At 26.2% G+C, this 26,120-nt stretch overlaps 2 protein-coding genes across 4 annotated transcripts; both read left to right on the forward strand.

Annotated features, from left to right (window-relative positions):
- Positions 1 to 212: 212 nt before the first annotated feature.
- LOC126898425 (uncharacterized) lies at positions 213 to 5,216 on the forward strand. The gene is made up of 9 exons (XM_050672422.1): positions 213 to 375; positions 442 to 656; positions 715 to 863; positions 1,564 to 1,912; positions 1,974 to 2,193; positions 2,638 to 2,793; positions 3,269 to 3,503; positions 3,881 to 4,055; positions 4,555 to 5,216. The coding sequence occupies exons 1-9, from the start codon at positions 315 to 317 to the stop codon at positions 5,074 to 5,076; spliced, it is 2,082 nt and encodes a 693-aa protein (XP_050528379.1). The 5' UTR covers positions 213 to 314; the 3' UTR covers positions 5,077 to 5,216.
- Positions 5,217 to 6,305: 1,089 nt separating this feature from the next.
- LOC126898420 (uncharacterized) lies at positions 6,306 to 18,552 on the forward strand. 3 transcript variants are annotated; one of them, XM_050672414.1, is made up of 10 exons: positions 6,306 to 6,968; positions 7,444 to 7,578; positions 8,368 to 8,505; positions 9,517 to 9,707; positions 14,355 to 14,520; positions 14,587 to 14,837; positions 15,624 to 15,747; positions 15,830 to 16,043; positions 17,431 to 18,177; positions 18,285 to 18,552. In XM_050672414.1, the coding sequence occupies exons 1-10, from the start codon at positions 6,314 to 6,316 to the stop codon at positions 18,538 to 18,540; spliced, it is 2,877 nt and encodes a 958-aa protein (XP_050528371.1). In that variant the 5' UTR covers positions 6,306 to 6,313; the 3' UTR covers positions 18,541 to 18,552. The 3 variants fall into 3 exon arrangements, with proteins under 3 accessions (XP_050528371.1, XP_050528372.1, XP_050528373.1); XM_050672415.1 differs by lacking the exon at positions 8,368 to 8,505 and having other exon boundaries at positions 7,444 to 7,514; positions 9,510 to 9,707; XM_050672416.1 differs by lacking the exons at positions 14,355 to 14,520; positions 14,587 to 14,837.
- Positions 18,553 to 26,120: the final 7,568 nt, after the last annotated feature.

Here is a 26,120-nt window from a genome sequence, read left to right on the forward strand (position 1 = left end):
TTTTATATAATAATTTAAATCGGATTTAAATAAAAGATAATCTCCTTATTATTCTTTTGAAGAGGCAAAAAATCAAAATAACATTGAAATTTATTTTTGAGTCTAAATTAGATTGTTTTTGAATGAAAACGAAATTTTGTTGAAACAATACATTTTTTGTTCCATTTAATTGCTGTAGTGGTTACCAGTGTAGCGCATGCGCTATTATTTATTTGATAATACGTTATCACAATTAAAGACAAATTCAAACTACTCTCTTAGATTTATGTAAAATTTAATTAATTAACTAAATTTGTTTTCACTGGTAAAACATTATGTCTGGAAAAATTGACACATCGATTATTTTTGGATCTCTACTTGATCCCATTCAAGAAGGTTAGTAAGAATTCACTTTATCTTATTAATTCATGTGTTTCATTTTGATTTATAAATTTCTAATAGATGAAGTTGTGAAACGTAAAGATGGCGAACCACAGTTTGTTAAGGATGAAAATGGGAGGAGACGATTTCATGGAGCTTTTACTGGTGGATTTTCTGCTGGATTTTATAATACTGTAGGTTCTTTAGAAGGATGGACACCCAGTAATTTTAAGTCGTCAAGAGATTCAAAAGCTTTGTTAAGATCTCAAAATGCATATGACTTTATGGATGATGAAGTAAAATATATGAATAATGAATAACAAAGTAATAACTTAATTATAATTATTTTTGTAGGACAAAAAAGATTTGGGAATTGATCCATCTAGTTTAAAAGTTAAAGCTGAGTACAGTGATAATTCTTCAAGAAAACGTCATTTACCAGAAATTAATACTGGTCCAATACCAGGAAAACCTGTTTTAGGAGAAATATTAAAACCTATAAGGTGAATTTTCAAAATTACCTTTTCATTGCATAAGAGTGAATAATCAATAGTTAAAGTGATCATTTTTCTAAGTAGACTGTTAATACAGTAACATAATTATAATTAAAAAATAAATCAATAAAAATTTATATATTAGTTTAGAAATCTATTTCAATTTTTGAATCTTGAATTATCAAATGATACAGACACTACTATCATTATTTTTTCAATATCAACTTGTACAAAAAAAAAGTGAAAGTACCAACTAGATAAAATAATTTTTGAAAAAAAAACCTTGTATCATATGAAATTAAATATTCATGTTTAATAACTAACCTTAGAAAAATTAAGATACAGAGTATGACAAAATAATAATAATACCGGGATTTTGAATATTTGTTTGTCAACTTAATACAAAAATAGAATTTGAAGTATCATCATGACTATTAAAATAAATTATTTTATGTAGTCATGATGTTGTAGAATGGTGAAAATTATGGTAAATGTTTGCCCCTTATGACACCCAGGATTGATGTGGGATAGTCTATGTGCTTGTTAGATTTAGGCACCTTTGATTTCTATTTGTAGTGTTTTTTTGGATGACAAAAATTTTAAATATCCAACTTAATGATAGGGTATGTAATAAATTAAAAATAAAATTCTATAGTTGTAAAAATATTTTTTATTATTGTAATGAGTATTTAAAATAAAATGTTTTTAGAGATACTTGGGGTGTTGAGTTACTTAAAAGTATGGGGTGGAAACCTGGTCAAGGTGTTGGACCACAAGTTACACAAAAAGAAAAATTACGAACAAAGAAAGAGCTAGAAACTGTTGGAATGAAGTTTAAAACCAATACTGCTTATGACAATGATGAAGATGAAATTAATGAATTATTAGGCAATATAAAAGTTTCCCCATTTGAATATGAATCTATATCCATCAAACCTAAAACTGACACTTTCGGATTAGGATATGAAGGTCTCAAACAAGCTAATGTTTCATCTAGATTAACAACTCAAAATAAGTATAGTAAACTAACAATTGGTGGAAAATCAATTCATGGACAGGTTTTTTATTTGAAAATTTATGATAAAATGTTTAGTTTAATTGTTATTTGTGAATTGATAGGCATTTGGTGTTGGGGCTTATGAAGATGACGATGATGATATTTATGCAATTGAAGATATGACAAATTATGATTTTAGCTTAGAAAATAAATCTATGAATTTAAAAAAAAAAAAATATATTGATTGCATTGATACTGATTGTTTAGAAATTTTTGTAAATGAAGATGATATTTCAAAAAATTTATTTGAAAAATTACCATTACCTCCAAATATTCCACCTGGTAAATAAATTAGCTTTAAATATTTTTACCGTTATACAAAATTACATGTTACCACCATTGTATTATAACTTCAAATAATCTATAAAAATAAACCTTACTGTCAGCTTAAGTAATTGTTTAATAAACTAATGTATATGTTTTTTAAATAAACAATAAAGTGTTATTATTTAAAAATTTTTACATAAATTATATTATTTTCTCTTTTAATTTCTATTGTAATAACAAATACCATTGTATAAATTTAATGAATTGGTTGACTTTTATACATTTAAAGTAGGTTTTCTAAAAAATTGTTATAAATTCCATAGAAATACTTATTATGCATAATATTTTAATTAATTTTTATTGTCATTGTGCAAACATTATAAATATTTCCAAGAAAATGGCTATTACATGCAATTTTAATTATCCTCTAGTTGTTATTTAATAAAAAATTTATTGTAGATTGGCGACCACAGGGAATGGCTGAACGAATTCTTGGTCAATGTCCAGCTGATTTTTTTAGTAATACCAGTGGTACTAATAAAAATGTTAATACAAGACAACGAGAAATAAAAAAGCATGAACCTCCACCCAAAGTAGAAGATTTTATTAAAAAAGGTGAGGATAAGAAAGAATAACAATTAAAGACCTTTTTAAAAGATTGGTATATTTGATAAAAAAATAATTTTTTAAAGAAAGGGGAAAAATGTATTTTATTAAAATTAGCTTATAGTAGCTATTCTACAGTTATTTTAAAATTCTTTAAGTATTTTTTAACATAAAATATGCATAGCAATGTTTTGGCTCTAATGATTTTTTTTTAATACAGCAATAAGGTTTTAATTGCGCACAATGGACCAACAGGTCTGAGAGCATGGGCATTATGTCTACCTCGATAATAACTAAAACTAAAAAGGTTTTAATTACATAACTTATTAGCTTACTTTAAAAGTTACCTATAATGAGTTTTACTAATTTAAAAAAAATTATTTTTGGAAGTATTTAATATTTTAACAATTTTTAACATATATCTTTGGAATGTTTTAAATTTTTTCTATATTAAAATATTAACCTATATATTTTTTATTTACAGAAGTCCCAAATTTATTATCAACAATTATATCTGATAAGTTTATTAGAGCAGTACTACCTGATGATTCTACTAATGCTTTAATTCCTGTTAAGCGCACCGTAGACCCAACATTACAAAAACTTCAAGAAGCAGCTGACCAGAAAAAGTATGGATTTTGGACTCGCAGAAGTGAGTCATGGGTGCCTGATAAACTATTATGTAAACGGTTTAATGTACCTGTACCAAAAGCAACTGTGTAAGTTAAAAAAAATTAATTTTGTTTATGTTTCAAAATTTTTATATATTGAGTAAATTCAAAATTATAAGATCAATAGTGTATGACAACATAAAATACTTATAATATTATAAATGCATTAGTATTTATTACAAACTAGTAAATATTTAATTTGTAAAATATTGTAAGTATACTTAACTTGAAAATGTTATTACATTCTTTCCATTCTAAGAATTATGGATGTTCCTCTGGGTAATCTTAAAAATAATACAATTTGGTAGTCAAGAAATAGGAAAACAATAGTATAAATAATATATTCAGTATATTTTATATTTTTACTCATAAAATTTTGAAATATTTTATTAACTAAAGAAATATGTAATATAATTATTGTTTAGAATAAAATATGAAGATAATGGAAGAAAACATGGTGAATGTAGCCTTTTTAGCTCTTTAGGATTTGCACAACCTGAGCCAATATTTTATGATACAGTTGTTCCTGATACAAATTCCTTAATCACTAATGATATCAATCAAATTACAGAAGATTCATTAAATTCTTCTTCATTAAGGGTAAATTTTGCTTTTTTATGTTAGCATACTTTATCAAACATTGATAACTGAATGCAATTATACATTAAATTTTTAACAAAATTATTCAATTACATGAGGCATATATTGCCAAGAATTTTATCAAAGAAATGTTTGTATGAAACAAATAATCATTCTATATAAATAATTATGAAATACTGATATAATGTTTATTAAATAAATCATTGCATTTTTTTTATTGTAGTTTTAATTATTTATTCAATATTCCTCTACTATTAAGTTAAAAAATTTAAATTATTAATAATTTTTTAATCATAATTTTAATGGTTTTATTTAATACTCAATTTTAGTTTTTTATTTATAGTCTTCTATTTTAATATATAACAATTTTTAGATGAATTTTTAAAATAATATATTAATATGGTTTCATTTTTTTCACCTCTTTTCTATCTTACAGTAAATTTTATTGTAATTGAAAGAATTAATCTAAATTTGATTAAATTTGTATTTTTTTTTTTAGGAGAAAACTATTGATTTAGCTGTAAAGCCAAATGTTGACTTTTTTAAAGATATCTTTTTAGATGATAGTGATATTGAAGATTCTACTAATGAACCAAGTGTTAGTGAGACATCGACCATTATATCTAATACCAATTCTATGACTAATACAATAATTATAGCAGAAAAGAAACATGATACACCAGAAACAAGTCATGGAACTAATAATTTTACACTCTTTCCTCCTAAAGGAATTTTCGCAAATTTAAATTTTGAAGAATTATTTGATAATAAAAGTAATAGTAATATTGAAAATAAAAATAAGTCTGATAAAGTATTAGTGGATGATAAGCCATTATATGGTCCATCTGTTTTACCAATTGTTAGAAATGTAAGTGTAGTTAGATCAGTAGTAAAAACTCAAAGTTCATCTGATGAAGAATGGATAGAAAAGACTGAAATTAAAAGTAAGAAATCAAGTCATAAACACAATAAACATAAAAAAAAACATAAAAATAAGAAGAAATCTCATAAGCACAAATAGCTACTTAGCATCTTTTAATAATTGAAAAAAGTGAATTTCATTTAATTTTAGGATTAATAATGTACATATTTATTTTATTATTCTGACATAAAATGTTACTATTGTTTTAATTTAAATATATAATTTTTAAATTGTGTTTATATTGATGATTATTTATATATATTAGGTTTAAATTGTCAAGTTATGATAATTTAGAATATATTACATTTAAATAATAAATGAAAGGTATTCATATATTTAAGTGTATAAAATTTTAACTAAAATTGGGTCCTGATTAATTTAAATGTCTCAAGATAACTTGCATTCAGTATATTTATTTCAAAGTACTCTTAGTATATTAGATTGATTAAAATATTTCAATATTATTTATTTGGAAGTTAATCATTTGACAGTTCAGCTATTTTTAATGGTTTTTTTATACTATAATTAGTAACTATTAGAACTATTAAATAGTTAGCATTTACAAAATATTATTTCATCACAGATTTTAACTACAAAGGATACATAATTCTGTATTTTTTTTTATCAAAATTGAAGATTGTTAAGAGATTTTAAGTTAATAGTATAGCAATTTTTTTTTTATTTAATAAGTTATTTCAGTTTTAAAATGAGGTTATATTAACTAAAAGTGACGCAATTTACAATGTTTTAGTATTTTTTGAATCTTAAAAATTTCTATTGATATATCAATAATAACATCATAAGTATCAATAAAGTTATTAGACAAAAGTTCAATGTTATATTTTTTTAAAAATGTTGTAAAATTCAATTTGAAAAGTTTATATTAAAGGCAAAATTTAACGGAATTATTTAAAAATTTGCACTAATTATCATATTGCTATAAATATTGTTAAGGGTCATTGAAAACATGATTTATTATAAAAAAAACTGCGGAAATATTCGAAATTAAAAGTCAAAAAACATATCGGAAACGAAAAATAAATTTTCATGAACATTCCATGATATAAATTTTGTCGAGCCGTATACTTATAGATATTAAGCAAAGATGTCATTAATAAACCAAACTTTGTCAAGTAAAATAGTGCTTATGTGGTAACTAGGTAACATAAATGTTAAAATTTAAAAATAATAAAAATTATAAGGAAATATAAAAGATCTAAAACTATTGATTTTTTTCTATAAAATATCATTATGAATAATTAATTTTTTTTTTCTAGAATTTTTTACCAAATGTTTAGTACTAAATTGCTATCTTTAGATTATGTTTATGAAAATAATGTTTGACATTTTTCTATACTCTATAATCGTAAAGAGTTATACATTGCAAAATAGTTATGATAGACAAATGAAGAAATATTTTAGCAACATCGAGGAAGACGTTGATGCTATAAAATCAGCAAATAATCGACTTATTTCAAAACTAACCACTTCTTTATATATTAATATAGTAAAAAATATAACGAATGGGTTTTTCAATACGAAAGTTTATCCTTTAAAAAAACGAGTTGAACATGGGACTAATCATCCAATAAATATGGTAAAACGTAACGGAACTTCATCTAACAACACCTACAGAGTGTTTGATAACGAAATAGATTGTGTGACAGCTAACAAACGTGCTTGTGTGTGCTCATTTGATGAACTATTAGAATCAATTGTGAATATACTAGAAATTGCGAAAAAGTCTAAAGAAATCACCTCATTAAAATGTCAATGGTTTAAACCAACTTCAGCTGTCTACATCATATCTCCTTCGCCAGATATGCAAACTGATAATGAATCTAACGATTTTAATATGATGCCTGCTGGTGAAGATTATATAGAATTGAAGGATACTAGTAAAGAAATGGAGGCAGATTCTGTAAATGTCAGCGATATCGCAGTTAATTTTGACGATGTTATTAGTTATCGTTCAGTGAACCCACCTGAAAGTAAGTAATGGTATGAAGTAAAATGAAGTTCAATAACTTATTTTGTATTGTTTTTAAAGATAAGCATGATAAGAAACGAAATTAAATGTGAGGTCTAATATAAATCTGATTTCTCACATTAAAATAACGCAATGATACGTGATTTCCCAAGAAACAGTTTTGCATGTTATTACCCTCCTAAGATAATAATTCTGTTCTTTATAAGAATATAGAAACATCCATTTTTTTTAAACTACTTGTTATAAACAATAAATTATGTTTAAAAGCTTTGTATTTGATACATTGGTTAATTTTTCTCTGCTTCTTTATCAAATTAAGGTTGACTTAACAAGGTATCACTGTGAGAATTATTATCTGATTTTGAAATTTTTGTAAGATTTTTAATGATAACGTAAATAATTTTAAGTGGATAATTAGTTGTTAAGTGCAGGGGTTATCAAATTTTAAAAATATATTGTTAAAAATATGTTTGTAGATAACTTTTCTATTTATCATGGAATGTTGGGAAATGACATAAAGATTCGATGTGAAGTTACGATTCCTAAAGTAGGCAATTCTACTGCAAAAGTTACTTACAGATGGGCATATAAAAAAACAAAATTTAAAACTAGTAAAATAAAAATTTATAATAAATACTCATTTATTAGAATAAATCATAGTTTGAAACATAATTGCTCAAATGCAGTAATTAGATAACATCGCGATTATTGAGAAGTTTTCAAGACTACTTTTCAAGCTGATCATCATTGTATAGATAAAAAAAAATTAAATGCTTAAATACTTTTTTATAAAAATAAAATAAAGGATTTATGTTGTAATTTCCCTTTTTTTTGAACCTTACTATTGATGAATTAACTCAATACGGCATTATTTACAACTCATTAATAATAGATTCGATTGAGCTTCAAAACACATTGTGTTTATAAGCACTCTCAAATTCCAACTTAAATTGACTATGAACTTTTCTTTATAAGGCTAAACTAGACTTTCGCAAAATTTGAAGTTATTACAAAAAGAGGTGTTTTTAAAACAAATTAATATAAAAATAAATTCATAAAATGGATTTATTAATAATTAATAAATTCTATACTTATAATTCGATCTATAATTATTATAGACCGAAGTGAAAGTTCCAGTAGTTATTTTCCCTTAGTTGAAAGTAAAGATTTATAAACTCAACTCTTAACTTCATTATTGAAGTTGCTTTAATAAACTGACTCTTCTCAATAATTTTATTTCAAATATAATCATTATATTTTCAGTTTTTTAATTGAATGTATAATCTTAAATTATAAATTAATATTTATTTATATAATATATTTTGTTCAATTTTCATTAAAAAGTTAATTGATTAAGTTTTGAGTAGAAATTCATCATTAATTCTTGTATTAAAATATAGATTCTACAGTAGTGGTTTTAAATAGTGGTCAGTTATTAATTTCAAAATTAGAGCCACGTGATAGTAAAAACTATACATGCAAAGCTGATATACAAAAACCAAAATTGCATGGCATCACTCACAAATATTGGGTTTTAGGTAAATATTTAAATAAAATATTGTCTTATATAAATCGTCAAATGAAAACCAGTTAAACATGACAAATATCAGACTATATTATTCTTAATTTTATAAATAATACAATTATAATGAAAAACAAAAAAAATGAAGTTTTATTCTTTTTATTCTTCCTCGCCTTAATCCCAAATATTTGGGGTCGGCCACCTAATCCTAAACTTTCACTTGCACACGATCTCCCACATCATCTACACTCACATCAGCTGTCATTAAATCGCATTCAATAGCATCCCTCCATCTCTTTTTTGGTTTTCCTCTACCTCTTCTTTCTTCAACATTCATTTCTATAACGGTTCTTACAGCTTCCGATTCTTCTCTCCTCATAACATGACCAAACTATCTAAGTTTCTCTCATATTATTCACGGTTGACGCTACACTTATATTCCCTCTTACACGTTCGTTCCTTATCCTATCTTCTCCAGTCACTCCACTCATCCATCTAAGCATTCTCATCTCTGCTACACTCATTCTCTGCTCTACTTTCTTATCAACCGCCCAATACTCTGAACCATACATCATGACTGGCCTCACTACAGTCTTGTAGAATTTACCTTTCAGCCTCATTGGAATTCTTTTATCGCATAAGACACCAGACTCTTCTCTCCACTTCAACCACTGGCATTTAATTCTGTGTCTTACATCCTCGTCAATACCACCTCTCTTTTGCACAACTGACCCTAAATACTTAAAACTCTCCACCTCTCCAATCTTGTAGAATTATTATTCCATTATTTTAATAAAAATCTAGGATGTACTTATGTATCAAATCTAGATAAAAACTGTTGAACTAAAAACAATAATACAATTCCTGTTTAATATTTCCGGTAACATTTTTTTTTACAATAGTTTACATTTTTCTCATAATAAACTAAATTTACAAATAAATATAGAATAGTTTTGATCTAGGCGTACAATATATAGTTAGAAATAATATTTGAAATGTCAAACTATTATAAATATTTAGAATATAGTTGTAGATAGAGCTGTGTATGATATTCGCAGTACGGCAGTGTATACAACTAATGATGTTTGCACACTTGACATAATTTTGCCAATACAATTACAGCTACCAAATAAACTACAAACGGACATTTGCTCTTTAGGTTCTTTACAATACTTATGCAGTGTAATTATTGACACGCCAAAATGTATTGGTGATAAAGTAAGCATTAAAATTTTATATTTATTGACTTAATAATAATTTATATTGCTATTTAACAAAAATAATAGAAATTTTAAAATTTTAAAAGAGTGTTAAATCAATCAAATATTTTATTTTTTTTTCTCGCCTTAATTCTAATTACTTGGGATGGCCTACCTTTATCCTAAACTTTTACTTGACATGATCTTCCACATCAACCGTCCTCATTTCCTATTCAATAACATCCCTTTATCTCTTTTTATTCTTCCTCTACCTCTTCTTTCTTCAACATTAATTTCTATAACTGTTCTTATAGCTTCTGAGTCCTCTTTCATATAGCATAACCAAACCACCTAAGTTTATTTTCTCTCATCTTATCGACGGTTGACGCTACACCTATACTCCCTCTTATATGCTCGTTCCTTATCCTATCTTCTCTAGTCACTCCACTCATCCATCTAAGCATTCTCATCTCTGCTCTACTTTCTTATCAACCGCCCAACACTGAACCATACATCATAGCTGGCCTCACTACAGTCTTGTAGAATTTACCTTTCAGCCTCAATGGAATTATTTTATCGCATAATACGCCAGGCACTTCAACCACCCGCACATAATACTGTGTCTTAAATCCAACGTAAATACTTAAAACTTTCCACCTCTCCAATCACGCACTCGCCTATTGCCACTGATCTCCTCATTTGACCTACCTCGTGTTCTCCTTTGTTAAACTCGTACTCTATATACTCTATCTTACTTCTACTTATTCTTAAACCCTTTTCTTCAAGAACAGATCTCCATACTTCTAGTCTTTGATTAATTTCCTCATATGAACACTATATCGTCAGTAAACAACTATATTAGTAATTTCTGTAATGTATCAATATATCATAATAATATTTATGATATTATAATATAAAAATTATGCTGGTCATCTTGTCTCAAGTACCATCTGGTCCCGCTTTCCTCTAATTATATAGATTTCAATAATAGACAAATATCTTTGATACACTTTACATTTACAAAATTTTGTTTGGTGATCATGGTTCTATGATATAACTCCCTTTTATATGCTAGTTCCTTATTCTATCTTTTCTAGTCACACCACTAATTTATCTCTGCTACACTCTTTCTCTGCTCTACTTTCTTATCAACCGCCCAATACTCTGAACCATACATCATAGCTGGCCTCACTACAGTCTTGTAGAATTTACCTTTAGGCCTCATTGGAATTCTTTTATCGCATAAGACACCAGACTCTTCTCTCCACTTCAACCACCTGCACTTAATTCTGTGTCTTACATCCTCGTCAATACCATCTCTCTTTTGCACAACTGACCCTAAATACTTAAAACGTTCCACCTCTCTTATCACGTTCTCGCCTATTATCACTGAACTTAATTTTATGGCTATAATTTTGTAACTTTTCCTAGCTACTTTACTTTTTACTTCCTCATGCATTATTATCCCTACAGTAGTCTTTGTATTGGATATACTGGCGTTTATTATTTTATAACTCTCACCTATTTCCCTTGTTTTCTCTCCCTTTCACTAAATTTCCTGTATTCAACAAAAGTAAACTTTTCTCCTCTTTAATAATTCTACTAATTCTCTGTTTCTACCAGTTAATGTGTCCAACATTCTACATTCTTATTCTTACCTTATATCTATCTTTTTCCCTTTGTATGAGTCCAGCCTAGAATTGAGTGATGATGTTTCTACACCGTTGACACTGCAAGCGTTGGGTAGATCTGTACACATGTCTGGTGAAACAGCTACCGCACAAGTTGTCACATTTTATTCTTTAGGCCTTCTCCTTTTCTAACTACTGTATTTCCTCTCACCTGTTGTTCTAATATACATCCTAGATAGGACAATCTGCCTAAATTTTGTTTAAGATGTTTATAACATTTTATGCCTGCTGTCGACCTGTGTAACCTCATTAGTTACCTCTTGTGACTGGAAGAGGGGCCGTGGAAGTATTCTTATCCTCTATCTAGAGGGGCAAATCAATCAAATAACTGGGACCATGTACCCAGAAGAACCAGGTCTACCTAGGACCATACAACATAGTTTAGGGCATGAAAGAGGATATAGTCCCTCATATAAATTATGAATTTTCTCTACTATCAACTTAAATCCAATAGTTATGTTTTTTTGGAAAACTTTAGAGTAGTTTATTTATACTCTTGGATATGTATCTGACCTCGGGCTCTTTTCATATGCTTCTGCATGTTTATAGATTTTAATTTGTTTTAGTTCTACCCTATGGTCTTTTACATTAATATGTAATATAATCTCGTTGATGACAGATTTACCTCTGTGTATAAGTGTTGTAGTTTTAATCTCAAGGAAAGTATAGAATAAACCCCTGATTATCCTTCTAGGTTTTAAGACAATAGATCCAATTCAATTTGTCCAGATGTCACTTGTCTAAAATATTACGTCTAATAAACAAATCCCAATGACTATTTAAGTCTAAAAAAATGTTTTATTTATTAGACTACACATTTTTATAAATAGTATTGATTTATATAAAAAATAATTATTATAAGAAATAATTTTTATTCATTTTGTTTCCTAATATTTTCTGTAAGAACACAATAATGATATTTATATGTTCTTGTTATTATGTGGCTATCTATCAGCCTCCCTGACTAACGGTTATTCCGTAGCCACGGAATCTTTTTCTTTTCAATCAGTCAAACAATTTTTATTATTTACATTTGTAACATTATAATGGATTCAAAATTAATTGCATGAAGATAAAACTAAGTTTTATTGATATATGGTTGGTATTATTGCCGTCATCATTAAAATTGAGACACACCAAAAAGTATTGGTAATGTGAAAAACGTCAATTATGTTATGCTCGGTGTATAATGAATAAAGATTTATAGAATATATAGAAACTCAAATGATATTGAAGTACTCATTTACACTCGCCAATAGGCATTGAAAATGAGGCGTGAGAAGTTGTTCATCGTATTAGTAGAACATTGATTAACATTAATCCAAGTTTGGCATCTGCAGAAATTTTAAGATAAGGTATGAAGGGTGTTAACAATGAAAAGGTGTTGATTAATTTAATAGATAGGAACCACATAAAATATGATGTTATTAGATAACAAAATACATCACGAATATACAGCAAAAACGAAGAATACTGATGAAGAAATGGAAAGACGGCTAAGTGTGTTATAGACCATCAATTTTAAAGGAATTCATAACAAATCAAAGAAGGGATACGTAGGATGTAAATAGCTATGAGAGTTATTAAACAAATAATAAAATTTGCAATTTATTAATACACAGTAATGAAATGGAATAAGATGTAAAAGATAAGAAATTATATACGGAGTTGTTCTTTTAATAGTAGTCACAAATCCTCATAAAATATTAAGTTTTTAAAAAATTTCTTTTGTTTTTTGTTCGTTACATATGTATTTTCATTTATGTGTTATAAAATAATTATTAGGTTTATCCCTTATATCAATTTTATTTTTTTAAATGACAATTTACATATTTAACCGGCTTATAAAATAGAAAATGATATAATCCAGAAAATTACTAGTTGATAATAACTTTTTGACCAGTACTTTGGAAGTTATTCTTATTTTCATAACTAATGTCGTATGTCGGTTTTAAATAGTTATTTTATTCACGTAACGTAATAAGTCCAAAAACAAAATACAATATTAGTTTTACGCGCCAAACGTCCTGATCCGTAACTCAACGTTTCTTCGTCAAAACGTCAATCTCTTTATACTTTTCATGTTTCCCTTTATATACTCTTTTTCTCACTATTGTTAATTTACTTACCCTGCACTTTCCTTTTATATGAACATTATTATATTGCTTAATAATTTATAAAATGCTTACTACTGTAGAAAATAACAAGTGATAAAAATAGTAGTACCCACTCCTCACTTCCATTCATTACTTTAAGTTGTTAATAACTTCTAAAATAATGGTCCAAAAGTTTTTATAGACTAAATATTTTTTCAATTAGATAATTTTTTATTTTATAAGCTAGTTAAATATGTATTTTCTATTTAATAACATAAAGTTGACGCTCCTGTAAGATATAAGGGATGGACCTAAAAATTGTTTTATAACAGATAAATGGAAAGACATATATGTAATTAATAAAAACCAAAAAAAAATTCCAAAAAACTTAATATTTTAAGAGAAATTGAATGGCTAGCGTTAAAAGAATCATTCTGTATAATTTAATACACAGAGTAATCAGGAAGTAAGGAACACAGGAAAATTGTTACAAACAATAAAAACAATAGAAAGCTGTTTCCTTACTTACTGAACATTCTATATATAAGAATTATATATATTTTATTTATGTATTGAATTGATTTATAAATTTGTTTCACAATATATTGATTAATGCATTTAATAATGAATCTATTTGTTAGACATTAAAGTCGTGACTTTTAAATTAATGTACAAAAAAAAAAATGGACTTACTATTTTGGACCTAATAACTGTCAACCATCCTTCTGAGCTATGCAATTTTTAATATTCTTTCTAATATAAGCCTTAAGTACTTGTTTGATGAAACTTAGGATATAATTTATTATTTTTTAACTAGATAAAGCTAGCTCATTGGTATAATTTAAATTGAAAAAGTGTAATTGAAATAAAATATTTTAGAACAAATTAGAAATAAACTATACAGTTAGAGTAAACTACAGCACTGGTTTTATGAAGCAAATAAAATATAATAAAAAATGCCAGGGTCCAGTATTTTATCAAAAAGTGTTGGCTAAAATATGGCAAGTACTGGCGGAAAATTTAAATAAATCTATGACAGTTCATTGTAATTTTTAGTTGTTATTTAAAACAAAAATAGTACAGATTTATAATTTATAGTTTATTATATTAGTGATGACGAAATTATCGACGATCAGAAAGAATTTTGAACCAAATATGGATAGATTGACAGTTCAAAATGTAGTTAGCTGTTTGGGTGGTTTTGGTTTACTAGGAATAGTATGTGTAGCATGTCCAGTTCACCACTATAGTCCAAATATGTCAGCGGAGTGTATTAAATGTCCTAAAGGATATCATCAATTAACTGCGGGATCAGAGAAATGTGTCAAGTGTCCAACTATTTTTGCCAGTGGATGTGACTTAGTAAATGATTTTCAACATTAAAATTATCTATTATTTATAAGTAAAAATAATAGTTGAATTTTAAGTCAGTAGAACATAATATTTTGTAAAGTTTTTATAGCTACATAATGAATGAACCTGTTTAAGAGTATATGTAATTACTGAGTATATTAAAATATAGACGTCTTTTTTAGCTTATATAATATCATAGAAAAGTTATGATGGAATTTTTGTTGTTGTTTAATTATTTAAAAATAGGTATGTTAAGGTTTTTTAAAAAATGTCTGGTTAATGTGGGTAAATATTTAGGAACGTTCATAAAACTGCTAAAATGTCAATCATCTTAGTAAGTCTCTTATTTGGTAGATATTTTTTAAGTTCTAATAATATTGAAAAAAAATTGAATAGTTATAAAAAAAAAAAACATATCGTTTAACCTCACTCACTATTTAAAAAAAAATGTTCTTTAATTACTACTTTTGAGTTGATTACTTTTTAAAATTATATCACTGGTTGCTTCAGCTAGTTGTTTATGAACGAATAAAATATTTAAACGAAGCTAGTATTTTTTATTTAATATAGTTTGTATTTATAAAAATATCAATTACTTAAACATTTTTAAAAGACTCAGTTAATTGATAAAACATTTTAAATTAATCATTTTAATAAAATACTCTGATATTATAAATAATACATTTGTATGGATTTATATTACATTTTTTTTTTAGTTTTGAATAATTTCTCATATAGACTTTTTATCTAAAAAATTTGAAGCTTATTAAATATAAATTGTATAATACTTTACAGGGACATTTATATCCATCATTTCCACGATATTATGGATATATTATGATGGTTTTTGTGTTTGTATTAACATTTATAGCCACCGTCTTATGTTTTGGACTTCACTTTTTTCAAAATGATAAAAATGGTATTTTTTTCATTTTTATCAAAAATTTTTGTTATTAAGTTATAGTATCATACTATTAATAACTATTTTTTTCGTGACAAAGAAACAAACAAAATAGTTAAAAAAAAGAAAAAAAAGAAGAAAAAAGAAAAAAAATCTAGCATTTTAAAAACTAACGAATTAAGTAATGTTGATATGAGTTATGATAATGACATAAATTTAAATAAACACGAAGAACCTAAAACGCCATTCCAAGGAATTCATGATAAAATCGGAAATGAAATCAATCAAAATGAAACAGAAATTACAAAATTATAGTAGGTATTTTTTTACTGTGACTAATTAATAAATTATTAATGAGTTATCATCAATATGTGTAATATTCTATAATTTTATCATATTTATTAACTTTAGATTTCTACTAAATAATTAAACAAATCATTGGCGTAGTCAGGTGATGATCAAATGAAGGAATTTATAAGAGTCTATAGAAGTATGAATTTTCCATTTCGACCTTACTATGGCCTCTGATTAAAAATTTCTTGTTACGCCACTGTAACTACTAAATAAATATTTAGTATTTTAAATTAATGTTCATTGAGAAACAATTTTTGTATGTTTATTATAAAGAAATAAAAATAATATTTTTATTGGAATTTTATTGGATATAAATATTAGTGATAATCCAATCATTCAAATACAATATGATGTATATTCAAAAATGTATTTATTTTTTTTTAATTTTGCTTTTCTTCGAAATTTTTTTTACGTAAGATAAAATTGTATAGGACTATATTCCTTTATAGATTTTCTAAATTTAATAGCACATCTGAGAAAAACCTCATATGCCTAGTATACTCATAGAAGCATTTGTTGAATATTGTTAAAAAGGGGTCCAGTATTTTTGAAAACATATTCTGTAGTGCGTAGTGTAAAAAAAATAAATATTTCTTTCAAAACTTAAAAATCACGAAGTTCCTAAAAAATGTCAAACATAGTCTATACGATAAAGAGCACTATTTTAAAAGTAAATTAGAATATATAGATCTTTATTCCACTTTTTCTAACAAGTAAACGTACCAATTCGTGATATACTGCTATTTTTATTCAACATGTTATTTTCTTCTAAAATTTTCATTTATGATAACTGTATGAAACAGAGTATTTAGTTAACAAAGCATTGACAAAATAGCGAAACAATAAGTATCAGAACAATTTGTAAGGCAGCTTGTCTGTAAATTATATGAAGCATAATTTCAATAATTATTATGACTTATAAATAACAAAATTAATTCCTTTAAGTATTTATTTTAAAATTTTCTGGTTATTAAAGGACACACAGAAAAGTAATAATTATCATCATTTCACTTTTGATTCTATTTTTTGAGTAAGCAGAAAAGTGTATTAAAATAATTGAAATGCTTTTGTATTGACAAATTGAATTTTATGATAAAACACTAACTATATTTAGTGTTAACTGTATAATTATAATTGTAATATAATAGGATAAAGAAAAATTGTATTTTAACATAATTTTTGTATTGTTTGATATTTCAAAATTATTTAAGTAATATTTTCAATAAAATAGGATCGGATCACTATATTTTTTATAAATATTATAATATTATAAGTTTTATTTTTTTAATTGTGGATTTGAAATAAACTAAATATAAAAATATGACGATTTATATCATTTTTTTATAGTTTTGCTAGTTTACACGAAGGGAAAAAATCTCCTCATTTAGGAAGTGTTTCAGAAAAAACCACATGGATAACCACTGATAGTAGATTTACACACGGCAAACAGATTTCTAATAAGTCTTTAAAAATGAAATCACACCATCAAATACTATTATCTAATTCAAATATGACTGAACCGTGTGTAATTGGAAATGATAAATATTGCATAACGAACACTTGTGCTTTCAATTCAATTGTTTTTGCTATTACGGCCATGTATTACGACTCTCTTAGCTATAAGGCCTATATAGAAAAATCTGAAAATGAATTATTGAAATTCGTCAAAGAATTAGCATTAAATGGATCAACTCAAACAGTTTATAATAAAAGAGCTGAGTTATTAAAAAAATACTTCACTATACATAAACTCTATCAAAGTGTGTATATGATTGATGCACAATGCAATGTTTCAAAAATAGTAACTTGCTATTTCAAAGACGAACCGAGTGTAACAGAAATACTTTCTTGTGCTTCGTGCTGTGAAATAACAAGACATTCACCAACAATCGTTCTGCAAGCTGTAACAGAAAATTGTAAAATCAATATGCTGCAAAGTTTATTAGATATATATCTTGCTAAAATAAAACACTTATGTAAAATTTGTGGTAAACAAAATATATCATTTAAAAAATGCAACAAACATATTTTCATTGAAACAGATCAATTTTCATCTATTCTTCTTGAAGATATCCCAAAAATATTGAATAAAAAGTGAGTAATTTAAAATTTAAATGATGTATCACTGAATTGGCTTGTTGGAGACTCTATAAATCCATATTCTATTGACACAATATCTAATTTTAAATATTGAATTTCAGATACAGACTTGTAGCTATAATAAATTATGTTTCGGCACATTACGTTTGCTTTATAAACAGAAGTTCTACGGGTTTATGGGAAATCCATAATGATCTAAAAAAAAGAGTGCAGACTTTAAAAAAATCCAATGTAACGTTGAATCCGCACATACTAGTGTATTTAAAATTGAAAAGTTGGGAAATAATTAATCAACCACTACAAAAAAAAGAAGATTTGTTAGAAAAATTTAAAAAATCTTGTTTATTTCTCTCGTAACATTTTATCTTACTAACGTCTAAATAATTTTCAAAGAAAATATTTAGTTAATATGTTTATTATTTTTTTTATATTTTATTAAAATTTCATTTTTATTTATACATATCGTAATTACAAAAAATAATATTAAACAATCGTTGTTCAAAAAAAAAAATATTTATATATTTTTACTTAAAATTTAGTCTTATTTTTACTGAAAATTCAATTTTAAATTTTTTGATATTATTTTAGCATTGATACAAAGGTATTATTAATTTTACTATTACTAATTTGAAATATGTATTGGATCAATACAATTTTTTTTATAAATATATTATACACACAGTGAGTCACGAAGATGTCATATCTTCCTTGTTGAATTTATCATAAATTCAATAACTTTTGAACCAGTTTATATTTTAAGTTAATTTTTTTTTAAATCATTTTTCTAGTTTCGGACTATACAAATAACATAACATGCCATATATTTTTTATTAAAAAAAAAAATGTTAAATTTACAAAACCTATAAAAAGAATTTCAAGATAACTATTTTGCATAGTAGATTTTAACAAAAAATTTGAAAAAAAAATATCTTATTATAAAGTTCAGTAGTAAATTATCTGTAGCATTAAAAAGTTTATGAAAAATTAAATTTTTGTGTATAATTTTACACGATAACAATAATTTAAAAATGAATTGAGAAAAAAACGAAATATTTTCATGCTAAATAATATTAATTATTAGTATATAAATTTTCCATCAAATAAAAACCATTAAATAAACCTCCGAACTGGATGAATCATGGAAAACAACTGGGATCGGAAAACGGACTAAATTTGGGAAATTGGAACATAAGAATTTTAAACAAACCTGGAGCTCTAAAATATGTACTCTAAGAGAAAAACAAGTATAAACTGGACGTATTAGCTATACAAGACATCAGGTGGACTGGTAACGCTAATATCAATAAACCCAGCACAGGGGGGTCGCGGCACAGTGGTGACGTGGCATAGTTGGATCAAGTATAATGATATCCGACAGTAATTAAAATCACTATCAAAAAAAAAAAAACGTTTCGATGCAAATCTTTAGACAATGTTTAATTTTAAAAAATTGGTGGATTATTCCAAAAGCTACATGATGTGCTAGTTCCTTTCCATTTTCCGAAAAGTTATAGCATTATTAAGTTTAAAATATAAAAATGAGTTATTTTACAAAAATCGTAATTCTTTATTAACTTTGATGTCTATTTTCACCATAAAGACAATTCCAGAGGTCAAATTTTTTTTTTCCATAATAAATAACATTACATTAGCTTTTATTTAAGATATATATAAAAGTATCAGACCTTCCGGAATACTTTCAAAAGTTAAGTTGTAAAAGTTAATTTTTCGTAAAAAAGTTGTCATATTAAATCCCCCCTGTGGTCAAGTAAAGGGTTAAATTTATATTTATACTTACGACTCAAAATATTCGCCTTGACTATTATTCCCTTATTTTAATCAGACAATTCTATTGATTATTTATGCACAGATTAACTTAAATTATTAATTTATGATATAGAATATCTATTATAATAGTTATAAAAAATGTCAAAATATAATATAATAGATACAATATTAATTGTTCAGTTATGTATCAGAATATATTTGACTATATATGTATTTGTTTATGTAAACAAATATATTTGTGCAATGGACTAGACAAATGAAAAATAAAGTATACCTTAACCCTTAAACAGTCGCGTGGGGGTCTAACATACTCCCACATAAATAAAAACGGATGTATTATATTGCATAAAAGGTGTACATAGATATAAATTTAGAAGATGGTTTTTATAGTAATATTGAATTGATTTTTATAAATAAATACCTTCGAAAAAAAAATGATGACTTAAAATATCCATCAAAATTGAAATGGGTCATGTTGACCCCCACGCGACTTGTAACGTTATAATTTTTTTTTGGACTTTAATTTTTTTCAAAATATTGTTTTATCGTAAATGCAATGTTATAATCGACATAATATTGTGGAATTGGAATTATGTAAATCTGCCACCGACTGTGCAATTAAGTTTTAAAAATAAATAATCTATTTAGAATTTCCACTACTCGATGATACGGAACAAATAAGAACAAAACATGTAATAAATACATCGCGTCGCAATGAGGACACATTAATTAACGGTAATCGATGTGCTACTACGAACGAATAAGTGTATATACTCGTATCATAATAATTAAATGTATTGTAATATTAATAATACAAAAATTCAATTCAAAAAAATGATTATATAAATGTAAATACACATAAAACTAATAAATATAAGCCGTGTTTAAGCTCAAAGAAATACAAGAAAAATTAATTAAAATACATTTTGTAATAGTAAAAGCTTTTGTTTACCGTCTAAAATATAAGATTTTACAATTAAAATAATTTTTATACTAAACAAAATTTTTTTAATGAAATTTTGAAAATCAAGTTTTTTTTTTCGTAATATAATTTTTAAACCAATATTTTTAATCTCTTCTTATAATTTTAAATAATTTATAACATAATAATTATATCATCATAAATAGACATCAGTATGTCGAATAAAAGAAGTATATTAATAATACTTCTCATGAAAAAATTGTATTGATCTATACATTTTTCAAAAAGTTATAGCATAATAAAGTAAAAATGTAAAATACAAAATCGAGAATTTTCACACCAAAATAGCATTTGGTAGCCATTTTCACCGTGAAGACAAAATAAAGTTCGAAATTTTTTTTTTACATAATAAAGTAGATTACATTAGCTTTAATTTAATATATATATAAAAGTGTCAGACTTTCCGGAACACTTTCAAAATTTAAGTTGAAAAAGTCAATTTTTGTGAAAAAGTTGTCATTTTGAATCCCTCCCTGTAGGCAGGTAAAAGGTCAGATTTATAAAAAAAATATACCAAATTATAGTTATTTTATTGATTTGGTCATTTTTAAAAAAGTTATGACAGTTTTAACAAAAAAAAAATGGAAAAAATTAGCGACTTTAATTTGTAATGTTTTTGGAGGTTTTCCCCATTTACGGGTAACGAGGGAAATTTTTTCAATTTTTGAGGGTAATGACTAGATACGATTTGTGATCTTTTGACGTATCATTGAAAGAAATCGGTTCGGTAAGAGCTGAGAAAAAGTGGTAACAGACATACAAAAAAAAAACACATCATAGTAAAACCAATACCTTCCCAGCTTCTCAACGAAGCTTAAAAGATGTCAAAAATGAAAAAAGTTTTTGCTAGCTTTTAATTGTTTAATGCGTAGTTGAATTATATTTAAAAAGAATAATGTATGTATTTTAGAAATAACTGTTTATACTAAAGAACTAACTATAAAAATTGTTATAAACAGAAAATATTATAACGCATAATTTTATTCGTCTATAAATAAAATAATTGTTTTGCAATTTTTTATTTTTTATTTTTGTAAATTAAATTAAGTGATAGGAGCGCAATATTAGAAGAATATGTAGAATTTATGTAACCGAAATAGCGTACTCGGTATACATATTATAAAAATCATAACATCTTAATCTGATTATAACAAAACAATGAGTAAAGTAATAATTTTTATATATATGGTAATTTTTTGTGATGCATCGAAACGGTCACTTAACAAATTAAAATCGTTTATGATACGGCCTTCATGGTTCTATATCAAAGAAGAAGCTATTTATAGCCTTGATAACAAAAATATCGTGACATTTGAAGAATTTACAGAAAGCACAATTAACAAATTGAACCCCATTGATGAGGTGAAAGCCAATTGATATTTTTTAGTACTATATATTTCTCGATTTATTAATTATAAAATATTTATCTCGAATACCTTATAATGGTGTCAATTTTATTTTCATAAATGACAATATTGACACGGAATTGTTCCTAATGTCAATAACTTTTTGTTTTTTAAGGAAATAACAAAAGAAAAAGACGTTGAACAAAGTGAGGTAGCAGCACTAGCTGAGAGAAAAAAAAATTAAAACAAGAAAATGTTAAATAAAGATATATATATATGAAAATTTATTTATTTAAAATTAAATAGCAAAATAAAATTTAAAATGATACACTAGTGCAGTAGTAATGTATATAGATAGTACCTTGAAAGTACGTAGCGAGAAAAAGGCGGGTGCCGTTAGTTTGCGTAGGACGTTAATGGCAAGATAGATCGTTCACCGCCGGCGCTCGGTGGTCGACCGCGTTCCAGTAGATGGACTTTGCAACCTAGCTAGATAGTGGGGGTACTCTAATCAAGCTGAGCTCGCGATGTAATAAGGCGGTTGATAGAAAAGACGAGGTGACCGTGTATTAAACGTATTGCAAAATATACGGTACTGTGTTAATATGTATATTAAACTCTTCTTCTTTCTCGCCTAATCCCAACTACTTGATATCGGCCACCCTTATCCTAAACTTCCACTTGACACGATCTCTCACATCATTTAAGCTCACATCAGTTGTCCTCAAATTGCATTCAATAGCATCCCTCCACCTCGCATAAAACACCACACTCTTCTTTCCACTTCAACCACCCGCACTTAATTCTGTGTCTTACATCCTCGTCAATACCATCTCTCTTTTGCACAACTCACTCTAAATTCTTAAAGGTCTCCACCTCTCCAATCACGTCCTCGCCTATTGTCCCTGGCCTCCTCATTTCACCTACCTCGTGTTCTCCTTTGTCAAACTCGTACTCTATATACTCTGTCTTACTTCAACTTATTCTTAAACCCTTTTCTTCAAGAGCTGATCTCCACACCTCTAGCGTTTGATTAATTTACTCTCTATTTTCTCCTATTAATACTATATCGTCAGCAAACAACATGCACCACGGCACCTCTCCTTGTATTTCTCTAGTAATTTCATCCATCATTATAGAGAATAAGTAAGGGCTTAAAGCAGAACCTTGGTGCACTCCTACTCTTACCCGAAAACCTTCTGATTTTCCTCCTACGCTTTTTATCCTGGTACAAGTGCTATTATACATATATTCTATTATATTAATGTACCTTTTCGGGACTCCTTTTCTTATTAATGCCCACTTTAAAACCTCTTTCGGTACTCTGTCATACGCTTTCTCTAAATCTATAAATACCATACATAGCTTTTTCTTCTCTTCTCTAAACTTTTCTATTAGTTGCCTCATGCAAAATAATGGCTCCATTGTTCACATACCAGGTATAAATCCAAACTGGTTTTTAGATACCGATGTCTCATTTCTTATTCTCTTATCTATTACCTTTTCCCAAATTTTCAAACTATGACTCATAAGCTTTATGCCTCTATAATATCCATATTCCTGTATGTTACCTTTACTTTTAAATATCGTGCACCACAATACTATTCCTCCATTCATTTGGAATTTGCCCTTCTAAAAAAATTTTATTTAAAATTTCTTTCAACCACCTTTTGCCAACACCGCCTAATATTTTCCATACTTCTACTGGCACTGCTTTATTCTATTTCATTGATGCCACAGCCTCCCATACCTCTATCTCGCTAAATAAATCTACCAGTCCTTCATTCCACGAGATATCCTCTAATGCCTATTTTGAGTACTCCTCATTGTGTAATTTTTCAAAATACTCTTTCCACCTTTTTTTCACATCATCATCACTGGAGAGTACTGGAGAGTTATTATCAACACCTTATATAATGATAATCTTTAGACCTTTTCTCTCATATCTTTGCAAGTCTATAGATTTCTTTCTCACCTTCCTTTGTTCCTAGTCTATCATACAACTCATCATACCTCTTAAACTTCGCCTTACTTTCTGCACACTTGGCTTCTTTGCACAAGCGTTTATATTCCATCCAGTCTTCTCTCCTTTTGCTCTTCTGCCATACTATGAGCTGCTTTTTCTTACTTTCTATGATTTAAATTTCTATACATATTAAACTAGCTTATAAAAAAAAAATAATCTTATTAAAAAAATTATTGACCGATAGTATCTTTTGAACTAATACTTCGGAAGTTATTTAAATTTTTTATTATTTTAGTAACTAAATCTTCAGTTTTAAATCTTGTTCGGAGGACAAGCCTGAGGAAACTTCAAAAAAAAATGTATGTCAATCGTACAATAAAGTATGTTTAGTCAATAGTGAAAACCAAACATGGTTACAATATTAAAATCATATTTCCAGTGAAATATAGTTAGAATTTTTTTAAATTATTACACTCTAAGTCAAATTAAGTATCAAAGTTTTGACATTTTGTTGTTGAAGTTATTTTTAAATTTATTTTACTTTCAAAAAATGTTTATAAAAATAGTACTTCATTTATACGAAATAAATACTTAAATAAGTTTAAATATATAATGTATAATAGAATTATTTAATTAGCATATTATATAATAGTAATATAATATAGTATATTTGTTTTTCAATACGAATACAAATACTTTGAACCAAACTGGATAAATCTAATTTTTAATGTACGTTTTTACGGTCCTCAGTTATGAAATTTAATGAATTTATTTTTAAATGCACGTTTTTCTAAAAATGTTGATACATATTTCATACATTGTAAATGATACAAATATCAATGGGAGGTGTTGTGATTTTGATGCGAAATATCTCCATACTTGTACTTTTTGTTCTTACGATAAATTCTTTTAATTACTTAATTATCTTTACCACTTGGTAACCTTTGAGCACAGGGCGAAAAAAAATAACGTTTCACTTGATTCCATAAGCATAAACTATGTTCAAATATATTTAAACCCAAAAATGCATAAATAATGGTTGAAACCACAAGTATATGACAGAGTAAACACATCTTTTAAAATTTGTTGAAAAAACAAGTAATTTATTTGATACTATAAGTAATAAATTACAATTGTTATTTTTCGAGATAAATAGTCCGTTGCTAATTATGTTGTTAAGAAAATAATCAAATTTTTACTGTTAAAAAAAAAAAATATTAACATACCAGATAATGTTAAAATCATATTTTAGCATCGATACAAAACTGACAAGGTATTAATTTTATTATGTGTTTTTTTCTTTCTACCATACGTCAATATATCACAAATCGTATCTAATTTAAGACATTGCCCTTAAAAATTGAAAAATATTCCCTCGTTCCCTGTAAATGGAAAAAATCCCAATTTAAAAATGTTTAAAATCAATAAATATTGACATTTTTCTCTTTTAACTGCCATAACGATTTTTTCGTGCTAAATTTTACATGTTACTCTTTTTTTTTTTCAAAAATCAAATTTTTATGGTGTATTAAGCAGATATATAACTAAAAAAATGTTTTTGAAATTAGGTTACCCAACAGAAATAATGCACTTAGAATACTTGTAATTTTATAAAATTTCTAACTTTGTAGGNGGTTACCCAACAGAAATAATGCACTTAGAATACTTGTAATTTTATAAAATTTCTATTTTGTAGGCTCTAAATCCCAAGAAAATTGTTTTAAATATTTGAAATTTAGTTGAAACATAGATTATACACTATACAATACCACATTTGAAAATCACTATAAAATAATAACTCCTTAATGGTTTTAAGTGAGCTCAAAAACGCCAATTTCCACAAAAAAACGTCATT

The sequence above is a fragment of the Daktulosphaira vitifoliae genome, unplaced genomic scaffold, assembly GCF_025091365.1.
Source record: "Daktulosphaira vitifoliae isolate Bord-2020 unplaced genomic scaffold, ASM2509136v1 Scaffold_2, whole genome shotgun sequence".
NCBI lineage: Eukaryota > Metazoa > Arthropoda > Insecta > Hemiptera > Phylloxeridae > Daktulosphaira > Daktulosphaira vitifoliae.